Source organism: Agelaius phoeniceus, chromosome 16 (assembly GCF_051311805.1).
Source record: "Agelaius phoeniceus isolate bAgePho1 chromosome 16, bAgePho1.hap1, whole genome shotgun sequence".
NCBI lineage: Eukaryota > Metazoa > Chordata > Aves > Passeriformes > Icteridae > Agelaius > Agelaius phoeniceus.
The window spans coordinates 15,610,057-15,632,762 of record NC_135280.1 but is presented as its reverse complement, the minus strand read 5'-3'; the positions used below and the strand labels follow the sequence as shown (position 1 = coordinate 15,632,762).

At 49.5% G+C, this 22,706-nt stretch overlaps 2 protein-coding genes across 2 annotated transcripts; one reads left to right on the top strand and one right to left on the bottom strand.

Annotated features, from left to right (window-relative positions):
- Window positions 1–536: 536 nt before the first annotated feature.
- Window positions 537–12,831, top strand: CCNF (cyclin F). Its single transcript, XM_054643696.2, has 17 exons — window positions 537–693; window positions 2,127–2,281; window positions 2,695–2,801; window positions 3,519–3,586; window positions 4,038–4,231; window positions 4,576–4,629; window positions 5,174–5,278; window positions 5,817–5,894; window positions 6,278–6,429; window positions 7,177–7,341; window positions 8,200–8,323; window positions 8,673–8,853; window positions 9,776–9,863; window positions 10,258–10,357; window positions 10,625–10,755; window positions 10,939–11,108; window positions 11,656–12,831. The coding sequence occupies exons 1-17, from the start codon at window positions 681–683 to the stop codon at window positions 12,051–12,053; spliced, it is 2,283 nt and encodes a 760-aa protein (XP_054499671.2). The 5' UTR covers window positions 537–680; the 3' UTR covers window positions 12,054–12,831.
- Window positions 12,832–13,065: 234 nt separating this feature from the next.
- VRK3 (VRK serine/threonine kinase 3) lies at window positions 13,066–22,413 on the bottom strand. The gene is made up of 12 exons (XM_054643656.2): window positions 22,230–22,413; window positions 21,830–22,155; window positions 20,335–20,387; window positions 17,940–18,006; window positions 17,161–17,245; window positions 16,600–16,702; window positions 16,164–16,256; window positions 15,843–15,975; window positions 14,975–15,095; window positions 14,657–14,715; window positions 13,935–14,084; window positions 13,066–13,368 (listed from the first exon to the last, which is right to left on the bottom strand). Exons 1-11 carry the CDS (start codon window positions 22,340–22,342, stop codon window positions 13,936–13,938), a joined length of 1,302 nt encoding a protein of 433 aa, XP_054499631.2. The 5' UTR covers window positions 22,343–22,413; the 3' UTR covers window positions 13,066–13,368; window position 13,935.
- Window positions 22,414–22,706: the final 293 nt, after the last annotated feature.

Here is a 22,706-nt window from a genome sequence, read left to right as displayed (position 1 = left end):
TGGAGATCATCAGGCAGCAATAAGCCCCCACTGCTCCCCTCAAAAGCTCCCTTGGTCAGGCAGCCTCGGCTAAGCAAAGGTGACTGTGAGCGACAAAGCAGCAGCAGGGATGGCTGCTGCCGGCTGGAGCCGAGAGAGGAGAAGAAAATTCTGGCCCCTCGGAGAGCCGGGACCGCCGCTGTGCCCCACACCCGCCGCCGGCCGAGGATAACGGGACCGCGGAAACATGGCGGCCACGCCGTGAGGGGAAGCGCTGCGCCCCCGCTTCACTGAACCGCCCCGCACGGCAGGGGGCGCCGTGCCCACGCGCATGCGCCGCTGCGCTACAGGTTTGAACCGCCAACTGCCCCAATTCGAATTCGCATCCTCGCCGACCAATCACAGCGCGAGGGGCGGTACGGCTCCGCCCCATAGGCATCCTGGCCAATGACAGAGCCTGCTGTGTTTAAAACAAGTGCGCGCGGGCGGTGGGCGGGGTGGTGGCGCGGCGGGCGGGCCTGGCGGGCGGGGCTCCCGCCGCTCCCGGCGCTCACTGGGCGCGCCCGCGCTGCGAGCGGGGCGTGTCAGCGCCGTGCTGCCCGCCCGCCCCCGGCACTCCGGTCCCTCCTACGGCCGTGCCGCTCTCTCGGAGCCGGGCAAGGTGCTCTGTCCGTCCGCGCAATCCCCGCGGGCGCGCCGCGATGAAGGCGGGCGGTGAGTATGGATCTGCCCGCGGACTCCGCGGGTGCTGCTGTTTGTCGGGTCCTCCTGCTCTGAGGGGCGGCTCCAGAGCGGGCTCTGCCTGCTGGGCGCCTCCTCAGGAGGTCTGAGGGCGGGGGATAACGGGATACCTTGAGGCCGGGCTGAGGGACCGCCGGGACCGGCAGCGGGTGAGGGGCCGGGCCGACGGCTGCGCGCCCAAATTCAAACGCGGCGGGGGCGGTGCGGCCCGGCCCGGCCCGGCCCGGCGGGGCTCGGGACCGGCTCTGTCCGTGCAGTGCTCCCCGCCGGGGCCGTGCCTCAGCCGTTCTGTGACCCCGGGGTCCGTGGCTGTGCCTGGCGGTTGTGCCTGAGCGCGCCTGGCCTCAAAGCCAAGGGGTCAGGATGTGCATTGCGCGTGGGAAAAGCCTCTCGGGCGTCTGTGAGTTTGCAGTGTGAGCAGGACTGTGCAGGAAACTCCATTCAAAAGTAAGAGAAAGTGTTTTTTTACTCTAAGGGTGGCTGAGCGATGGTGCTTGATTGCCCAGAGCGATTGTGGGATCCACATCCTTGGAGTTGTTCAAACCCACCTGGATGTGGTCCTGCCCCGCTTGGCCGGACGGTTGAAGTGGGTGACCCCCAGAGTTCTCTTGCAGCCTAAACCACTCTGGTTTTGTGAAGCAACACATTGGAAATGAACCTGTGCCATTTCCTGTCTGTAGAAATGGAGTTTTCGCTGAGTTGCTCGTGTACCCCCTGGTCGCTATTTGGATGCTCCTATAGGCTGAACTGGCATCCCAGTTTGGGTGTCCATTTCATTTTCATGGCAATAATACTGCTGAGGATAGTACATTTTGTGTACATAAATATGTATGTGTGTGTGTGTATAAATATTGCCTTGAAATAATACTCCAGAAGATATAGGCAATGTATGTTCCATTAGCATTCCTAGCAGCAACTGCTTGGAAAGATAGGCTTGAGTAGGTTTGTTTGTCTTCTTAATATCTCTGGTTGTGTTCCAGGGACTGCTGTCAGTTGAGAAGGAAAAGTTGAGGCTTGGGGGAGGTAGATGAAGTGACAGTAGTGACAGTTAAACTATTTGTTACTACTGAACAGGGACAGCTGAACTATTTGTCACTACTAAACATGGTCACAGGAGTCAGGGCTCAGAGGGGCTCTTGTTGAAGAGTACTTGAGCTTGAGCCACCCCTACTGAGTCTCTTGGCTTCATTAACCAATTTAAACAAGGCTTTTCTGCTCTGTGGTTTAGTCTTGTGGCAATATGAGGCATGAGATGTATATGCCTGGTTAATGTGTTTGCAGTGTCCTGTGCTGCAGTGAAGAGGTGCTCAAGTGAACACCTGTGTATGTGTGTATGACTGTGTAGTACCTTTTTTCCTTATGCTGTTCCATCACTAACTGAGGTGTCCTGTGTTTTTCTTTTCCAGTGGTTCACTGTAGGTGTTCCAGATGTTATTCTTTCCCTTCGAAGCGAAGGATAATAAAACGGCCTCGAGTCCTGACGTTCTTGAACCTCCCCGAGGATGTTCTGTTTCACATCCTGAAGGGCCTCCCTGCTGCAGACATCCTCTCAGTCAGAGCTGTAAGTGCTGCAGCTTCCCCTGTGCCAGGCTCAGGGCTCAGCTCTGCCTCCAGGAGCTTGGACTGCACACAGAACAGGCTTCTCATGTCACAGAACCTGAAGTAACCCAAAGAGTGCCTGCAGGGTTGAGATTTTTGCTATCCTAGGGAAAGTTTCACTTCTCACTGCTCAAGTTACGAGTAGCAGCAGTATTTGACTGCTTTTTGTACCTTTTCTGAGGAAATTGTCCTGCCAGATTACTGTTGGTGAACAAATGGGTTTGGCATCTCTTACTTACTTGGTTATCAGGCAAGCAGCAAGTTAAACATAACTTGTGATCAATTAGTTACTTCTCTAAAATAAGATTGCAAAGACCTGTTTTTCTGTTGGTCCTTTTATTTTGATAATCATTATTCTGTGTTCCCTCCATGCAGGTGCACTCACATCTTAAATACCTTGTGGATAATCATTCCAGTGTTTGGGCACATGCAAGTTTCCAAGACCTGTGGCCATCTCCAAACCATCTGAGGATGTTTGAAAGGTAAGTTTTAAACATCAAAGTTGTCTGGCCTTTTAGAAGATGATGTTTGAAGGAAGATTAACTATTCTAATCAGTCCTCAGTGTAAGTGGGGGACCTGAGTTATACAAAGAGGGGAAATACTTGCTTTGGCAATGAAAAAAAGGTTGATTTCAGGTCTAAGCTGCTGCTGGTCACTGCTGTCTCTTTAACCAGAGCAGGCCCTATTGCATATACCAAAGTTATTTCTCTTCACAGGCATTAATATTCCAGATTGGAACGTAACACATTCCCTAAAACCTCTTTCTGGTGTTCCCATGTGAATGAACAAGTGAGGTCAGGGGCTCCAGAGAATAATCCTGTTTCTAAGTCTAAGTTGGCTTGGTCCCTTCTTGTGCAAACCAGTGTATTGAAAAACAGGTGAATTTCAGTAACAAAGTTTGAAAGGGTAACAATAAATCTGCTTCAAAAAGATGGGGAACATCTTTTTATCCATCTGATTTGAAGGGGATCCATTGGTATCAGAGATTTCTTTAACACGTTTAAATGCCATGATAATGGTTTTGCTTCTGAGTGTCACTTCTTTTTGAGGCAGACCAGTATGTGCACATCACTTTGAGAGGGAGGAGCACAAGGGCTTGATGTTTTGATGCATGTCCTTGAGGGCACAAGGACCAAACTGTGGATTCTGGTGCTAGGAAGGATTTTAACCTCCAGTGCCTTCTCTGTTTGCCCTTCAGGGCTGCTGAAAGTGGTAACTTTGAAGCTGCTGTGAAGCTGAGCTTGGCGTACCTGTACAACGAAGGCTGTAAGTGTGGGAGCTTGTCCTGGGGCTTTGGGGAACGTGGCATGAGGAAGTTTTACATTGCTCTGCTTAGGCACTGGCCACAAAGCTGCCACTGGGAATTCAGGGTTAGGAGTTATCCTCTGCAAACTTGTGATGAAACTCGGCTACTTTGGTAGCGGGATAAATGTATCAAAGGAGCCTGACAAGTGACAGGAGGAGCCTCCTGACACAGGGTCCTGGCAAGGCAGTTGGTATTTGCAGTATGAACCCCCCAACTTATGTTATGTGTTCCTAAAGCCTGACTGTAGTGAAGATTTTTCTTTAGCAACCTCCATGATTTCTAAGGCTCTAAATGACAGAAACAGTTCAACCTTTTTCTGTTTGTTTCCTCATGTCTGTCTTGGCCTGACTGAATGCCAAGCAGGCATTGTGAACAAACTCCACTTGATTTCTGGCTTTCTCTCTGGTTCAGTGTCCATCACGGGCCACGGGCGTGCAGAAGTGAACGGAATAAAGGCATCTCACTACTTCAGCTTGGCCGAGCACCTGAATGTGTGTGCAGTTCCCTTTATCTGGCTGTTCATCCGTCCTCCCTGGTCCTTCTCTGGCAGCTGCTGTAAGGCTGTGGTCTACGAGAGTCTCAAGGCAGAGTGTCAGCTTGACAAGGTCAGGTTTCTCTCTGCCCTTGGCTTTACCCTACGTCAGTAACTGCATCTCGTTATTTTGGAAAGAATACTTTTATTTCCCCGAGGAGCCTCCTGTGCTCTTGTTGCTTCAACAACTGTGGCTCAGTCATTTATTGACTTTATTGCAAAACTGCACATGATAGATCATGAGTGCTGGAGGACTGTACTGTCACTTTGGAGAGGTTCAGTGCTATCTCAGGGATAACAAAACATACAGAAAAGCAAGGGGGAAGAATGACTGAAAGATAAACCAAAACTATAGTCTGAAATTACTAGCAAGAATTGCTGTGGTTTAACAATGCTTTATTTTGATGTTTTCTTCAGGCTCAGAAAGGATCTATTCTCCACAGCTTGGCTAAGGTTTTGAATTTCTTTGAGGTGAGCAGTATTTCTGATGGGTTTGGATTTGGGTTTTTTTCTGGTGATGCTAATGTTGTTTACCTTGATTAAAAACATAAATCAGCCAGATGCTCTTTTACTCCTCAAGGGTCCCAGGAGTTTCTGTTCTCATGAGTTTAATTTACTGGTTGTTTAAAGGAACATTATTAACTTACTTTATTGAATTGTACAAATTGTGAAATTAATTTTGGCTTAATCATGGGCTTGCAGTATGTTCAGGTCTCAAAGGAAGCCTTCCAGTTGTAATGCCTTGTAAAACAAAAAATAAAATAAAAAGCCTTCAGTGGCAAGCAAGCCAAAAAGCATTTGTCTGGCTGAGGAAAAGCACTAACTGCTCTCAGAGCCTGCATCTGCAAATGGCAGCACTGAGTGGATGGGGAAGCATTCCTCAGAGGCTGAAGGGCATTCCCAAAGGATGGATTCTGCTCTGTAGCTTTAGCTACAGTGTTCTGTAGCTTCTGAAGTGTTGAGGCATCCACTTGTCTGGACAGAAGGAATACCAATATATGCCTTTTGTTTTTAGGATGAAGGAAAAAAGAAAGAATCCCTTGAAATGCTTGAAGAATCTTCAAAACAGGGTTGTTTAATCAGCTCCTACCTCCTTTGGGAAAACAACAGAAAAGCTGCTGTAAGTAGTCATTTTTTGTCTCCAAACAACTTTTACACTAACTTCTGGATCTCTGTTATGTGAAAGGAACGTCCTCAGAGAGCAATTGCTGTTCCTCAGAGCTTACCTTCTTTATAAACAAGGAGAGTGCTAAGAACTCTCTGAAATGAGCTCTGGTGTCTGCCTGGGTGTGTGAAATGAGGCTATGAGCAGTTGTAGCCAAGGTGCCAGAGAAGTTTACTCCCACTCTGCTGAAGGCCTGAGCACTGCTAGCTAGTGATCCCAGGGCTCTGGGGAACAGGAGTGGGAGGCTCCTGCCTTGTCTTTAATAAATCTGCCAAAGCTGTCCCCTTGGAATCCTGAGTGACTGCTCTCATTTCCTGTGAGGCCTGAAAAAAGGTTCTTAAAAACAGTGGTGTCATGATAAGAAACAGACTTGTTGCTGAAATAATAGATGTACCTCCAGGCAGTGTTTCTCTCTGGATACTGGTGCTACAATCCTTCTGTTTGTTGTGTAAAGGCTGTGGGTTTTTACATCTGTTTGTGTTCCTCTCTGTAGATGTCGGATCCTGGCAGATACCTCCAAAGTCTCAGGAAGCTACGAGACTACGCAGCCAAGGGCTGCTGGGAAGCACAGGTAAGACTGAGCTTTCCCAGAGCTGCAGTCTTTATTTGGTCCTTTCTGTGCTGCCATTGCAGGTTTAAATTTCTCATTTTAGAAGCAGGACCAGCATTGCTGAGTATTGTCTTTATGTGCATGTCTGTATCTACTCTGCAGATTCTCTTCTTTGGGAAATTGCAGCACACTGGTGGCAGAATGGAGTAAAGATGCATCTTTTGATAGACTTAAAAGACTGGCCCCAAATAATCTGTGTGCTCAACATTTAAACCAAACTAAGAACTACTTTCAAGTAGTTTGCCATGTTCAGTGTTTTCAGCAGGAAAAATAGAGGACTGTCCTCTGCTTAGTTTGCATTTGGTAAAATAAACATACTTTCTTTTGTGTTCTTTCTACTACAGATAGCTTTAGCCAAAGCTTGTGGGAATGGAAACCAACTAGGATTAGAAGCAAAATCTTCCAGGGAAATGGTTTCTCAAATCTTTCAAGCTTCCCTTCCTATCAGCAAGCAAAGCATCTTCACTGTGCAGAAAGGAATGAATGAAATAATGAGGTAGGAACTTGGATCCAGGAGTGAGGCCTCACAGCAAAAACTATTCCCAATTTCCCTGTATGTCCCTGCAATCCTTCTACAGTTTCTCTAGAGAACCTGTGCCAGGGTCTCATGGCCCACACAGGGAAGCATTTCTTCCCATCTAGCCCTGCCATCTGTCAGTGTGAAGCCATTCTCCCTTGTCCTGTCACTTCAGGCCTTGTCCAAAGTCCCTATTGACTCCCTTTTCCTGAGTAAACACTTGCAGCAGTGTCACCCGTGTTAGCCTGCCCCTTAATCTTTATGGATGAGCTCTGTATCCTTCCCTAGGCAGACCTTGATACATTCCAGTTGCTCCCTCACGTGGAGGGCAGCTCCACCACTTCCCCTTGCTGGCATTGCTTTCCTAAAAAAGTACATAACCATGCATGGCAGCATTCCCTCCACATGGGTGTCCCAGTGTGGCTCTGTAATGGCAATGGGATCATGGCCCTGTGACCACACACACATCTCCAACTCCTCCTGTTTATTCCCCACACTGTGTGTGTTGGTGTGCAGGGAGGGGATGGGGCAGGCAGGTTTGCCAGGAGGGCTGCAGGAGGATCCACCACAGCCACAACTGCACTTGAGGGAGTTGGCTCTTCTCTTGGGAGGCATCTCAGGAACACTTGTCACTGCTCTGCTTGCCCTGGCTCATTCTCCAGCTGGATGTCATAGTGTGGGACACCACTTCCCAAGTTCTTCCTTAAGTCTCTCTTCCTGTTCTAGGTATATCCTGGTGGATTGGCTGGTGGAAGTGGCTACCATGAAGGACTTTTCTAGCCTGTGCCTGCACATGACAGTGGGATGTGTGGACCGTTACTTGACGCTGAGACCTGTACCTCGTGCTCGCCTCCAGCTTTTGGGAATAGCCTGCATGGTCATTTGCACACGGTGAGGGTTCTGGCTGCTGAGCAGAGGTGGTCATTATGATCTTCCAAATCCTTTCCTGCAGCTCAAACTTCTTCCCCATTCCTTGCTTGTAATATTGGAAAGGCTCTTTGACTTTCCTCTACTTTGACTGCTGTTTAACTGTTTACATACAAACACAGACTGTGTAAATGAGGCAAAAAAGGTAGTTTCTTGAAGGTTTTTTTCTTATTTAAACACATAAGTTTAAATCCATAGTTGTGGATTGCTCTAAATGCATTCCATCAGCAACTGGAGTCTTTGACACCATATTGGCATGAGAAAGCTGGAAAGGAATAAAAGCAGCAGCGTTCCATAGTTGAGCCTGTGTACACTCAGATGAACTGCATGGTGTGGTGGAAGATTATCCTTGTGTGTTGATTTCTTTAATATCTTGCATCTTAACCTAGGAGAGGCTTCATAGATGAAGAATTAGGATCAGAGAATCACAGACTGGATTGGGTTAGAAGGGGTCTTAAAGATCATCTCATCCCACCCCCTGCCATGGGCAGGGACATCTTCCAGTATCCCAGGATGTTTCCAAGCCCCGTCCAGCCTGGCCTTGGACACTTCCAGGGATCCAGAGGCAGCCATAGTGTCTCTGGGCCTCACCACTCTTACAGCAAAGAATTTTTTCTGTATTAGGAAGAACATTCCAAATTAGGAATGTTCTAGTTGGTGGTTCCATCTTACAGGGGAAATAAAGAGCTGCAATTCTTTGCTGGTCTACCTGGGAAAGTACCTTGTGAAGTTGTTTAACTCTGGTCATTGTGGGTGCAGTTATCTACTATAAGTGCACAAATCCCCTTTCTGCTGGGGCTAACTTAATATTTAACATTACAGTTTCATCAGCAAAGAGATGCTGACAATACGGGAAGCTGTGTGGCTGACAGACAACTCCTACAAATATGAAGAGTTGGTCAGAATGATGGGCGAGATAATTTCTGCCTTAGAAGGAAAGATAAGGGTGAGTTTGGAAAGTGGATGGAATATTTCCCTGTCCTTGGGTTGCTGTTCAAGTCAGGCTTGTAGCAGTTCCTATCTCATGAGTCGGGGGTTTAAGTCAGAGTTCTCAATCAACTGTGGAACCTGTGCATGTCTCAGAGCATGCAGATACAGAACCCTCTGCCTTCTGTAGAGATTAAAACTTCAGTTTTAAGAGGCCATTTATTCTATCACTGGAGAATGCATCAATGTCAATGTAATAGTTAAACAGAAAAGCCCCAAACAAACAAAATCCAGCACCTGGAAACAGCTGTTCAAAAGACTTTGTGCTGGTCTTGTATTTCCAACCTCTGTTCTCCTTTCTGCACTAGATACCCACCATTCTGGACTACAAAGAAGTTCTGTCAAGCATTGTCTCGCTGGAGAGAAGAACTCTTCACCTTTACAGCTTCATCTGTGAGCTGTCCCTCCTGAACACAAGCCTCAGTGTGTATTCCCCAGCCCGGCTGGCTGCTGCTGCACTGCTGCTGGCCAAGATCCTGCATGGGCAAGGTAACCTGTCCTACCTCCAGCACAGGCTGCCAGACTGCCTTCTCTTTCTAGGGAGATTTTTTGGAGGTTTTTGGGTGTTAGTTTGTCTTTAGGCAAGACGTCCCAATCACTTGGCTGGAGGATGTGGACAGAGGGGTGGAGAAGGGGACAGATATAAGAAGTCAGAATGAAGAGCTGAGTTCAGCCTGTTTGGCTGTATTGGGCAACCCATGTGATTAGAGGGCTGGAACAGCTCTGCTATGAGGAAATAGCTCTGCTATTGGGATTGTTCAGCCTGGAGAAGAAAACCTTCAGGGTGACCTAATTGTGGCCTTCTAGTACCTGAATGGAGCTGACAGGAGACATGGACAAGAGTCCATTTACAAGGGCCTAGAGAGACAGGACAAGAGGAAATGGCTTCCCACTGCTAGAAGACTGGGTTAGATGGGATATTGGGAAGGAATTGTTTCCTGTGAGAGTGGTGAGGCCCTGGCACAGGGTGCCCAGAGCAGCTGTGGCTGCCCCTGGATCCCTGGAAGTGTCCACGGCCAGGTCAGACAAGGTTTGGAGCAAGCTGGGATAGTGGAAGGTGTCCCTGCCCATGGCAGGGAGTGGAATGAGATGGGCTTTGAAGTCCCTTCTAACCCAAACAATTCCATGACTCTGATTCTATTTTACCTCTTTATAGCGGTGATGAACTAGAGCGTTAGCATCAGACTATGCAGGCTTTGTATTATAAGATTTCTGTCGTTAGGTCTAACATCAGTTTGGCAGATAAACCTATCCTTAAAGCCAGCTGTGAACTTGAACAAACTATGGACAGATATAAGCTTGCAAATATCACGATCCTTAACCTATTAAAGAAAATAAGCTGACTCACTACTGAACTAATACACTTCATGAATATGTAATTCAATATATGAATATGTACTCTCTTCTCCAGCACACTCTTGGACCAGCCAGCTGTCTGAATGCACTGGTTTCTCTCAAGAAGACCTCTTGCCCTGCGTGCTGAGCCTCCACCAAAAGTGGTAATGGTTTTGGGATTCTTTGAAGGGACACATGAGTACTTGGATTGCAGCTCTGGCAAATGTGCTGCACCTGTACAGTCAGCCCTTCCCAGTGAAGGAAGGGGCTTTGGTTAGCTGCCTTGCTCCCCTGCCACAAGGCACTAAGGTCCAGTTCAGGGACAGCTGTTCTATTTCTGCCAGCTGGTCTGGCCCTGGGTCACAGAAAACAGGGACAGAAAAGGAATTAGATGCTCACATGCTTAGAAGCCACCAGGTGTCCTGATGAAGCTGCTGAAACACCAACTCCCTTAGCACAGCACTGAGCAACAGAGGAAAATTATCTAACTTGGCAGGTTTTCTTAATACTGTTTCATAGAATCCATTGTAAGATAGGGGTTTCAATCTTTCTTTCCAGCTTCCATGATGATGTCCCAAAGGATTACAGGCAGGTGTCCCTCATGGCAGTAAAACAGCGATTTGAAGATGAGCGCTATGAAGAAATTGGCAAAGAACAGGTGGGTGAGCTGTGGCTGCATCTGCTGCTGACACCCAGAGCAGAGCTGCTGTCCCATGGCAGGCTGTGTGAATAAAGTGAGAGTTTAAAAATTGAGTTGCAGGGACTCTTAACTGATGTTTGAGTGCCTGTGGGAAGAACTCACTGGGATAGATTTCTCCTAGAAAATAAATAATGTCCTTCTGGCTATTTAGTTCTCGTAAGAATCTCATGGTCTAATTCTTACAGGTGCTTTGACTTTTAAAAATCTATTTATTTAATATTTTAGGTTATGAGTTACAGCCAGCTCTGCTCATTGTTGGGTGTGAAACAGAAGGACCCAGAGCCCAGTCCCTTGCACAGGAACGTAGTGGAAATTCAGACTTTCCTCAGCTCTCCCTCTGGAAAGAGAGCTAAAAGGTGAGTATAACTCATGGCTGTCAGCAGCTCTGAAGATCAGCCAGAGCCTTTCCTCTTCTCTGGTACCCTGAGGTTTCATTCCTAAATACAATCCATTTTTCTGTCACCATCTTGACATACCTATTAAAAGAGCTGGAAAAGACTTGGATTTTGACATATGATTTCTGGGGTGTTTTGCTACAGGAGGAGGGAAGACAGCATTCAGGATGACAGAGGCAGCTTTGTGACTACACCCACAGCAGAGCTGTCCTCCCAGGAAGAAAGTCTGCTGGACAACTTCCTTGACTGGAGTTTAGATTCCTGCTCTGGTTATGAAGGTGATCAGGAAAGTGAAGGCGAGCGAGAAGGAGATGGTGAGCAGTTTATTCTTATAAAAAGCAGCCAAGAGGATTAAACCTGTCTTTTCATTTTTGCTTAAAACTGTTTCTCAGGCACCAGATGCCTAAACTTTCAGCTGAAGACCAGGTGGGAAAACTCTTCCCCTTCCCCCGTGGTTATAATTGTTAAACTCTCTCAGAGGTATCTTATCTGTTCTTTCTCTGCACTGCTTCAGAACATGATGAGGGGTTTTGTATTTGCTCAGCGTTTCAGAGTCAGGCTCTTTGCAGTGCACCGAATGTGATGAATGAGCCACTGTCTTAGAAACACTAATTAGCTGTTGGGTTTTGCTGACCCTGGGCCTGGCTGCTCATTTTCTAACAGCTCTTAGTACCTGTTCAAATGGTCTTAGGGAAGAAAAGATGCTGTGTGAATAGAGGGTGGACTTAGTGGCCTGCCCTCCAGGTGTAAGCAGACAGAAGGCTGACTCTTGCTTGGCTTTTTTTTTGCTTGACTCTGTGCTGAGTGCCTGCTTGGTTCTGGATGGGGACAAACTAAGGTTTCTCTTTTCCCATCCTGCAGTGACCAGCCCCAGTGGGATCCTGGATGTGACAGTGCTGTACCTGGACCCTGCAGAGCACTGTGGCCAGGACTCCAGTGATGAGGACAGCCTGCCCGGGGAATGGGATGGCTCTGGGGCACCCCACAGGGAGGGGGAGCTGCCAGGGGCATATCTCACCCCAAGGAATCCCAACCCAGAGGGGAGCTCGGGCTACTCTTCTGTCAACACTGCCAGTCCTACATCTTCTGTTGAAGGCAGCCCTGGAGCTCCTCCCAAACCTACCTCAGCACTGCCCCACGGCAATTCCATGAACAAGGAGCCGTGCCAGCCCCATTACCTGCACAGGAGGCAAGTCAAGAGAAAAAACATGGCAGAACACACTGAAGAAAGGCTGAACTTGGCCTTCTTAAGCCTCTGATTTCTTCATGCTTTTAACTTTACTGGGATTTCTAGAAACTGTATTTCTGTTGCAGTCATACAGGGATGATAGTGAATAATTGTAAATACCTCCAAAATACCTTCCCTTCAACCTTGTCTATCTTGTACAGCTGGGCTACTTCCTCCATTCACAGCTGCCTTTTCATGTATCCCCTATTGCCTGATCCTCTGCTAAGGTTCTGCTCTCTCTATGAAATTCATAGCCCAGTTTTATCATCCCTCTTAGTGATAGAAAAGAACTGTCCTGTCCCTTGCTTTCTCTGAGGCCTGGCACTATGAATGAAATGAATTGACATTGGTTCTCAAGTTTCTGAATGTAACACTATGCTTGAATCTTCCACTTGAAAGACCTATTTTGAGGTTGTGCTGCCTTTTTACTCTGTCCAGGTCTCCTTCAGCTCCCCTCTTCTTGTCTATGGCATTTGCTGCACTGACACAAGGTTTTTATTGAAAAACCCCAGAGGTAAATGAAGGCTCACTGCAGGTCTGAGCTGCTCTCTCACCTACCTCTCACATGGTTTAAACTCCATTTGCCTCTTCTCTTGTTGCCATGTTTTCTTCACCTGAAAAATCCTTCTGTGCCTTAACACATAGGAATTGGAATACTAAGGTACAAGACTTCAAAAAGATGTCACTGAAGCTAACACTGGAACTGGACTCCAGGACTGCCAATTTACTGTGGCATTGGCAACAGTTCAGCTACACACAGTGTAGTGAGTGTTTATTGACTGGTTTTTTATAAAATTGTTTTGTTAGTAGAGATGGATCCTGGTCTTCTTTCCCCTCATTCCCTGGCCCGAGGCCTGGAGAACTGCTGGGATGAGGTCAGGGTTTAGCTCTGAGCTGAGTTCTGATGGTTAGGTTGCAGTGGCACTGCCTGAAGGCTATTTACACAAATCTGACAAGGAGCACAGGGCTCAAATCACCCTCACAACCCAACAGCAATTCCAGAGAGGCCTTGAATCTTCCAAATAAACAAGAGCAGCCTTGGGTGGTTGTCCACAAAGTTTATTACAAAACCATGTACTGCCACTCTCATTCAAAAGAGAAAATCCCTGATTTAGTTTCCTGGCTCATGGTGGCTTCACTGCAGTTCTCCAGCTACTGCTTCCCCTGATCTGCCATGCAGGAGTCTCTTCACATTAATTTGGTACAGCAGCAGCTCAAACTTCAGCACTGGGTCACATTAACAGGAGAAGAAAACGCTTACAAAAACCTCTCATTCTAAAACTGGTAAAAGTGAAAATATATTTGGGAAAGGCCTCACTGCAGAAAGCTCTAAACTCTTCCTTGATCTGAAAAAAATAAAAGCAGAAAAGGGGAAGATGAATCAGTTTGAATGCCTTCCCAGGAGGAGGAAATTAGGTGAAGAGCTGACTCTGTACTCCTGCTGCTGGATGCAGAGCCTTGGCTGATGCAGCCTTGCACTAAAACCAGATCTGGCTCTGTACCAAGCCACACTCTTCGAGGTGCCTCATGGCTAAAATAGCAGGTGGGCACTAGAACCAGAGCTACAGGCTGAGAGAGAAAAGCAAAAACTACAGCCCAGATCTTCAGATAAAAAAAAAATTTGCCAGATGGCCTGAGTCTGCATTTTGTTATCACCTCCATAGCCCTGCAGCTCCTTCAGCATTTGCTTTATTAACCCTTGTTGTATTCCTTCCTGGGGAAGTGTTTCCAGAAAAACTTGAGGAAACACAGGCTAAGCCTGGCTTTGTGCAGCACTGGATCAGTATCAATAGGGAATGCCATGTCAGGAGGAGCAGGTTGGTTTCAGCTGGAGAGATGTCACAGCCCAGCCTGCTCTGTCCTCACCTGCCGGTGGCAGCACAGGGCACACGCAGGAGGTGCCAGCACTCACCTCAGGGCACCACTGGGACATCCACGCAGTCGTAAGCTGAAGCTTTCATCTTTTCCAGTGGCTTCCCCAGGAGCTGCCGCAAGGCCGCGTAGTCAGGCTTCTCCTCGTACTCCAGGGCCAGCACCTGCTCCAGGTAGTTCTGCAGGGCATCTGCAAGGAAAGGCTTTGTGGGAGCAGCACAGAAACTCCAGCTGCCAAATGGCCATTTCAGGCTGCTTGTCCTGCAGCCAGCTCACCCACCCCCCAGGCAGCTGCAGAGAGGAAAACCAAACCAAGGCTAATACAAAGCTCAAAGAATCACCCAATTATACAATAAAAGAGAATCACCAACTGGTTTGGGGTTTGGGTTGGAAGGGACCTTGAAGTCCATCTCCTTCCACCCTTTGAACACTTTTCAGGCATGGGACAGCCACAGCTTCTCTGGGCAACAAAATGGGATGGGGAAGTGTCCTCTAGCCCCAGGTATTTCATTTCTAAACCCACCAGCACAGCTCTCCCTTCAGCAAGGTTCATTAAAGCAGATCATGGAAAGCAGCCCTCATTCTTCTGCACAGAAAACCAGGGATTTGTTCCCAGCCTGCCAGACAGTTCATGCAATGCTTGGTCGCCATCACCACTGGAAGCCATTCTGAACCAGCACCCCAGCATAGAGAAAGTTCTGGCTTCAGGTACAGTCAGTCCTTCATCCCTGAGTCCCATTGCCACTGAGAGCAAGCCCATACCTGGAATGGATCTCTGCCTGAAGCACAGTTGGAGAAGGCATCTCACATCCCTTCTGTACCTGTCAGAAGGAGAGGCAATGGAGTAGGCACCTGAGCACCTGGCTTTGACAAAAAAAATCCTAGAAGGCTGAATTCAGCTGGCCATGTTCTGGATGAAGCAGAACCTGGGGTTCACCAAACACCCTGAGGCCAGGCTCAGCCTTGGCTGTGGGATTTGCCACATCCCAACAGTGTATTGTGACCTGGGCATTTCAGTCACAAACCCCCCTCACTGCTTCCTGCTGAGCATTTCCCAGAAGAATAGATGATTTCTCCTACCTTTCTTTCTGTTCCATCACGGCTTTTACTTTGTCCAGCTCATCAGACCAAGGTAAAATGCCACAGAGCCATTTCAGAAGACAGTAGCCCAGAGATTCCAAGTCACTCCGTCGAGATGGTCCTGATGGGAAACATGAGACATTCACACGTCACTCATGAAGGGGCAGAAGTAAAGAAATTCAGGAGCTTCATGAGGATGTGCTCTGGGGTATCAATACTCCTGGAAGCCTGCTAACATAGTTCAGGAATCACCTCCCAGCATCTGGAAGAAGATTTCCTGAACACTGTGAAAGAGCAGTCACATCCCAACCAGGAGAAGGACAGAATTTGGCACAGGCTGCCCAGGATAGTGTGGAGTCTCCATCCCTGGAGGGATTTAAAAGTCATGTAGATGTGGCACTTGGAAACTTGGGTTAGTGGTGACCTTGGCAGTGCTGGGTTTACAGCTGGACTCAATGATCTTAAAGGTCTTTTCCAACAAAAGTGATTCTATGATTTAAATGCCTTTCTAGCTCTCATTGCTTCAAGGTCAGAGCACAGCCTGCTGCAAATCTGTTTTGGGCAGGGATCCTGTCTGGCTTGAAAAAGATCCCTGCTAAGCCAGCACGAAGGGCCTTGTTTTCTATTCCCCACACGCCTGCAGCAGCCAAGGCTCCAGATGGAGCAGGAACATCCCTGCTGCAATCACTGAATGACCTGGCAAGTCCCAACACAGCAGCCATCAGGAGGCAGGAGTTAACAGCCCAAAGAGGGACCCAGTTCCTGGTGCATGTGAATGCCTGGAAAGCAGCAGTGCCAGCAGGGAGCCCGAGCTCCAGGGAGCACCACCACAGGAGCAGCCCCAGCACGTGTCACAAACCAGACCCACCTGTGCCCTTGTGGCTGTCCAGGCTGATGAACTCCACCGTGCCTTCGTGAGGGGTCCTGCTACCCTCGCGCCGAGCCACGTGCTTGCCCCCGGGGCAGTAGCGGAACGCGAAGGCGTAGCCAGCGAGGGTCACCTGCAGGGCAGCACAGAGCACCCACCTGAGTGCAGAGCAGCCCCCAGGGCTGCCCCACAGCTCCTGCTCGAGCATTGTCCAGCCTGCTCTGCTGCCCTGCCCAAGGCAGGGACCTGGAGGCTGCCTTATCCCAAGGCACCATGCCACCTCCAGTGCCCTTTCCTGGCAGCACTGCTCCTGCTCCCTACCTGTGTGAGGTCTGCTGGGTTCAGATAGATGTTCTCAGCAGTGATGTCCCCATGCACATACTCATTCTCATGAATGTACTCCAGGCAGTCTAGCTGAGAATAAACAGGGGGAGCATATCAGATCCATGCAGGCTCCTGCAGCACCCTGGCTGTCACTGAGCTGGACCTTCCCCAGCTCCCTGTGGCCATGTGGATGAGCACTAAAAACACCACATCTCACAGCCTTCAAGTTTAAAGGTCAGGTTTTTCTCATTCTTCTTATCCTAAATTCCTTCAAGGTGACACAGTGCTCAAAAGATGCTACTGAAGTTTACAGCAGGTTTAGAGACCCCACCCAAGCCCCTGGACCAGCTTTAAAACACCTCTGGGAGATCCAGAGGAAAGTTAGAAGTCTTTTCAGAAAAAGTCCCTTGGGAAGGATTGGTTCTCCACATACCACACGAACTGCAATCTGAAAAGCTGCCTTCTCCTTCAGCAGGTGCAGGCCATCACTCAGGACCGACTGAAGAGATCGCCCCAAATCAGAGAACACCAAAAACCTGCAGGAGAAAAGGGCTTTGCACATTGCAGTACCTACCTGGTTTGGAGACCCTGCAACAGACACTTGCCAAGTGATCCATTGGACCCCACTTCAACTCCAAGCTGACCTGGGGAAACACTTCCTTGACTTTTGATAAAAGAAAACTTTTATAAAGGAGACAGGTGTGCTTGTCATGTGTTGCAGACACACAGCCTGAATCTCTCCTTTGTGTTAAGTGTCAAGGACCAAAATAAGGTGTCCTCTGGCCTGAAGGGCAGCAGGAGCAAAAGCAGAAACTTCACCAGTAACACAAGGACTGAAGGAAACAAAGCAACGAGAGGCAAACTATTTAACACACGATAGGAGCAGTGCATAAAGTCAGGAGCCCAAGGGGCAATGACAAAAGGACTAGGAGAGCAAGCAGAGGAGAGGGAAAGCCAGAGATGCTCAGACAGCCCAAGGGTTCAGTCACCTCACCTGTAGCTGTCTGCATGCAGTCCAAAGCCAACACAGTTGGGGATGCCCAGCAGAGGCATGGAATGCCACTTTTTCCACTTCTCCACTACAAGAGAAGAGGACAGTGCAGCAGATGCTGCTGAGGAGCTCCAGGAGGAAGGAGTTAGTGATGCTCCTCCTCTGAAGGTCTGCTCTGCCCTGGAGAGCTGACAGTGGCCTCTCATCCTGACTCTGTCCCAAGAATTCCAGTCTCATGTGTACAAGAATGGAGCAGGGAAGATTCTGGGAATACCAGAGCAGGCTATGGCATGGGATTGCTACAGGGCTGGGGAAAACAAGGAGAGGGGAGAGAGAGGGGATGAGGGACAAGCAGATTTTTACACTTCTCCCAGAAGTATAGATTTGACATAAATTCTTCCATCCCCCTTGCCTACATTCTCTGGGCGGCTTTGTTCTTGCTCAAGTTTTGGGATCAATGGAGTTGATACCAGAGAGCTGCTGAGAGAACCACCCATAGAAGAGGGACAGGAGGGTGAGCCAAGGGGAGATAGGCTGCAGGGCTGGGCAGCTCCCAGACACATCAAGGCAGAGTGAGGAGCACAAGAAAGCTGTGCTCATACTGCACTGTCCTACAGCACACAGACTGCTGGGAGAACTGGCATTGACCAAACTCCTCAGCACTCTGGCACTAACCAAGCAGGGGATTATTTTATCCTAGTCTGGCCTTCCAAGAGATTCACATAACTGATGAAAGGGAATGCCAGTTATCCTTAGTCCTTGCCCTCACAAGAAGCACCAACCTGTGCCTGCCTTCGCAGCTCGCTGGAAGAAATTCTGTTCATTGTAGATCCTCCCATCTTTGGCATCCTAAAAGGAACAGGGAGGAGTGTTATTTCGGCCACACACATCCTGCTGGAAAGGAAAGCTTGGGTAAGATTGCTATAAGACCTTAACTGCTCATTTTAAAGAAAGCAAAGATCAACTAACAGAGCTGAGAGCAGAGCTCAGGTGTCTTGGTTCCCTATTTAATGCTGTCCCTAACAAACACATCAACTCTGAGTATCAGCACAAATAGGAGAGGGGCCATCTCAGGTTGGGCCTTTCCAGCAGCCCATTTACAGCTGTCTGAGGGTTAACAACAGCCAGGCAGTGCAGCCCAGGCACAGCATGGAGAGAGCTGTGGTCCCACAGCTGTTATGTTAACAGGAGCCAGAGGTGACCTTCGTAGCCACAGCAGGGATGAGGGCATTTCTACAAACACACAAGTCTCTACAGAGAGCTGTAACATTTATTCTAGCTGTCAGAAAGTGAGACAGGAAAGTCTGTATTAGTAACATTTGAGGTATTGCTGTCATCAAGTTACCTCAACTGCACACAGTTCCCACTCAGAATGTCTGTGTTTGCCTACACACACATATCTACTCAACACTAACTCAGGATAGCTGCTATCCTGCATGGGAGAAAGCAGCAGTGTTATATTCTACCTGGTTTGGTACAAAACTGGTATCAAAGCTGGAGGAACAGCAGACAGCACAGACCATGTCCCAGAAGGGTATTTCACTCTGCATCTTGCCTGTGAGCCCATGTGGGTCATCAAACCCCAGAGCCAAAATGCTCTCATGTGCCATATCACACTCCACAGTGCTCAGCAGACCACCAAGCAGCCAAAAGAAAAACAGAGAAGTTGGGAGTGTTGACTACAGATTGATTACAGTTTCCCACCGTCTGTGGCACTTAGCAGATCTTTCTCATCCACACTGTATTCCTTCTCCATCCTCTTACATGTCTCCTCTAACAAAAGGCAGAGGGATTATCCAAGTGCATGCAAGAGCCCCACAGAGCCATCAGTCAGCACTGGCCCTCCTACAAACCAGCAACCCCCAAGAGCCACAGTAGATAAGAAAACAGTCTTTCAGCTCTGGTTCGTGAGCTACTGAAAATCAATCTACTGAATTTCCACAACAGAACAGATGTTACTGGAAATAACACATTTCTGGAGAGCCCAAGATATTGACAAGTACCTGGAAAGCTGGCTTGGCACTCCAACTATAATTCCTATGTGATGTCAAAGTGTGCTCTGGCTTTACATAGTGTCTCCATGCTAGCTCTTACACAGCCCCAGCACAGCACCAAATTCCAACCTCTCCAGTTTCCCCAGACTTGAGCAGGCTGTGTGCACGCCTCCCATGGAGGAGAAAAGTTGGTCTGTGTCCTGGATTGTCAAGCAATTTGTATTCTATTTGCCATCTGTATGGCAGCTGTCTTCAGTTAAGTGGGCAGTTTTTCTTATCTCTTCCACAACCACTCTTCCCTCTGGGGAGACACCAGCTGATAACGGACTATTGAATGTCACTGCATGACTGATGCATGACTGATAAGAACTACAGCATCCCGTTGGGAGATGTGAGCCCAGAGGGGAGAGCCAAGCATTCTACCCAGATATAATCTGGAGATCCTGGAACACCTGCAGCCTTTCTCCACTGGATTCCCCAGAGGAACAGCAGCTGCCTCTTCCACTGGATCTTCACAGGAAGACTCCACCCTTTTCTACAGGATCCCTGCTCCAGCAGAACCACCCCTGACACTGCAGGAGGGCTGAGCCACAATTCCAATGGGACTGCTACCAACACCCTGACCCACAGGGTGTCAGGCTGTGTTCTGACTCTGTCAGCGTTGTTTTAGTTTACTGCATTGTTTATTTTATCTTTTTATTTTCTTCCCTAGTAAAGAACTGTCATTCCTGATCCCACATTTTTTTGCCTGAAAGCCTCCTTAATTTAAAATTTATAGCAATTTGGAGGGAGGGGGTTTACATTTTCCACTTCAGGGTAGGCTCCTGCTTTCCTTAGCAGGCACCTGTCTTTCCAAACCAAGACAGTCTGACATTCCCTAATCAAGATCTCCACCTCACACCTCCAAGCTCAGTTCTGCAGGTTCCTGAGCCTGGTCAATCAAAGCAGCAGCCTTCTGTTATTAAGGCTTCAGGGTTTTTTTAATCCTCATATCCATTTTCTTCACATCTTTCCAGAAAAGCCAACTGAAATCCCAGCACAACACCCTCAGGTTAGATTCATCTCCTAATTTAGCAGGGGCCTCTCTGACCACTCTCTCCCAATTTCTCACATACTCTCAGCCCAACAGGTCAGGACACAGTACTCTATGCACAATTCCTTACCCAAACAGATCAAAACTCACAAGTTTGAGGGAGTAGCTTTGCTTTTGAGGACAGGTTCCAGATGCTGACTGCGCTGTGGAAGGATGGAACAGATGTGGTTACAGGAGCATGGAAAAGAGGTTGTGCATCATTAAATGCAGCCTGTGCAGCTGGATTAACTCATCCTCTGCTTCTTTCCCTTGAGCTTTGCAAAGCAACCTCTGTGACAGCGCCTTCCCAGATCACTATAAAATAATTCTTACCTTGCTCCAGGAGCTCAGCACCCTGACATGCAGTGCAGTTCTGCTTAAGTCACAGAAGCATCTGGGCAGGGCTACAGTATGGGGGGGCTTTGAGGAGTATGTGAAGAATAGATCATTAGTAGAATCTCAAAGGCATCCCCAAATTCATTTGCCAAGCACTCCCTCCAGCTCACTCCATGGTTTGACAAGTCTGTAAGGGATGCCAAGTCCCTCTGCTCTGTCTGGATGTTAGAGTTGTGTGTGGCTTCCCTTATCCAAAAGGATTTGCACCCATGACTTGGCTCAGGGCAGTTCCTCCTCTCGTGCTCTTAGACCAATTGCTATCCACAGGTTACCTGCTGCTCATCACCTAAAACCTACTTCTATAAAAGCACTCTCCACTACTGATTTTCCTTTTTATCACATTTTTTTAAAAACATAGATGGATGCTTAGACTTTGTTATGCAACAGCTTGAATAATGAAAAAGAAAGTAAAGCCAAATATCAGGCAAAACTTGGTAATGGAAAAAATTCCTCCTGGACAGCTTCCAAATTAATGAGAGAAGAACAAAAACTCCCCTTTGGAAGTTTACAACTAGACTGAAAAAATCAGCACTTTTCAGCACTAAATGGCTGAGAAGCAGCCTATGTGGTGTGGTTGCTTTCTTTGGCCCCAAAATACACTGAGAATTGACATTTAGTGGGTATTGACACCACTTACAGCACAGGAACTCCTGTACAGTGCCAGCAAATAGCTTTTGGACCTAAAAGAGAAAGAGGAAGTGTGGCCCCAACAATGGACATTTTATAGTAACAGAGCAGTGTGGCCTCGGCTTGATACTATGCTGGTGGCAGAGTGGCTGACTGGCAGATGCCCAGTGAGGAACGGCTGGAGCTGTGTCGGGGCAGGTTTAGGTTGGATATCAGGAAAGGCTCTTCCCCCAGAGGGTGCTGGCACTGCCCAGGCTCCCCAGGGAATGGGCACAGCCCCGAGGCTGCCAGAGCTCCAGGAGTGTTTGGAGAGCGCTGCCAGGGAGGCCCAGGGTGGGATTGTTGGGGTGTCTGTGCAGGGCCAGGGGCTGGACTCCCGGGTACTTCCGGGTCTCTTCCAGCTCAGAATATTGTATGAATGATCCTGCAAGCCTGCGGGTCACCGCCAGCCCGGCGGACACCACGCTGTCACCCACTCCGCGGCCTCTGGGGGTTTCGGGATGTCCCGGCAGCTGTCGCCGAAGCCAGAGCCGGTGACCCCGCGCCCCTCGCCTCCCTCTGCCCGCCGCGGGCCCCACGGTACCTTCGTACACCAGCCCACAGCTGCCCTGTTCCAGCAGCCGCACCAGCTTCCACAGCCGCCCTCCCTGGTCCGTCAGCACCGTGTCCGCCGGGAGCGGCACGGCCGGGCCGGCCCGGGGCTTGCGGGGAGAGCGGGGCCCCAGCCGGGCCGCGGACGCCCGCGGGGAGGGGGAGGCGGCGGGGCTGGGGGCTGGCGGCGGGCTCGGGACCGGCGCTGCGGGCTCGGTGTGCTCCTCGGGCGGCGCGGGCAGCCTCCCGCCGCAGGCCGGGCAGAAGCGGAACGTGGGTTGCACGGCGAGCCCGCACTGCGGGCAGAACGGACCGGGCCTGCGGGACACGGACAGCGTCAGAGCCCGTCCGCCGCCCCGCTTCCACCGCCCCGCTCCCTCCGCCCCCAGCACCTAGGGGAGCCGCCGGACAGCTCCGCCCGCGGCCGCTCCGGGGTCTGTGTCCCTGTCTGTGTCCGTATCCCTGCCCCCGTCCCGCGCCGCCCGCGCACCCTCCTGCCCGGCATGGCCCCGCCGGAGCAGCCCGGGCCCGCCCGCCGCGCCGTCACCGCCACGGCGCAGGCGCCCCCCGGGCCGCGCCTCGGCCTGGCGGGACAGCGGGGCTGAGATGGGGGATCGGGGGCCTGAGGGGACCTCGGGATCTGAGGGGATACGGGGGCCGTGAGGGAACACCGGGGATCTGAGGGGACATGCGGGCTTCTGAGGGAACACCGCGCTTGTGAGAGAATACAGGCGATGGAGGGAACACCGCGCTTGTGAGAGAATACAGGCGATGTGAGGGAACACCGGGGATGTGAGGGGGCACCGGGAATGTGAGGGGGCACCAGGGCTCACGACGGTCCCGCGGGCCGTAGGCTCCCGTGGGCCGGC

Coding starts and splice junctions, on each gene's coding strand:
- VRK3 (XM_054643656.2), bottom strand. CDS start 22,342: ATGCCGGGCAGGAGGGTGCGCGGGCGGCGCGGGACGGGGGCAGGGATA. Junction 15,096..15,842: donor GGACAGCCACAAGGGCACAG/GTGGGTCTGGTT, acceptor GTTTCCCATCAG/GACCATCTCGACGGAGTGAC. Junction 14,085..14,656: donor CAGGCAGAGATCCATTCCAG/GTATGGGCTTGC, acceptor CTTTCCTTGCAG/ATGCCCTGCAGAACTACCTG.
- CCNF (XM_054643696.2), top strand. Junction 3,587..4,037: donor GTACCTGTACAACGAAGGCT/GTAAGTGTGGGA, acceptor TCTCTGGTTCAG/TGTCCATCACGGGCCACGGG. Junction 8,854..9,775: donor CAAGATCCTGCATGGGCAAG/GTAACCTGTCCT, acceptor TCTCTTCTCCAG/CACACTCTTGGACCAGCCAG.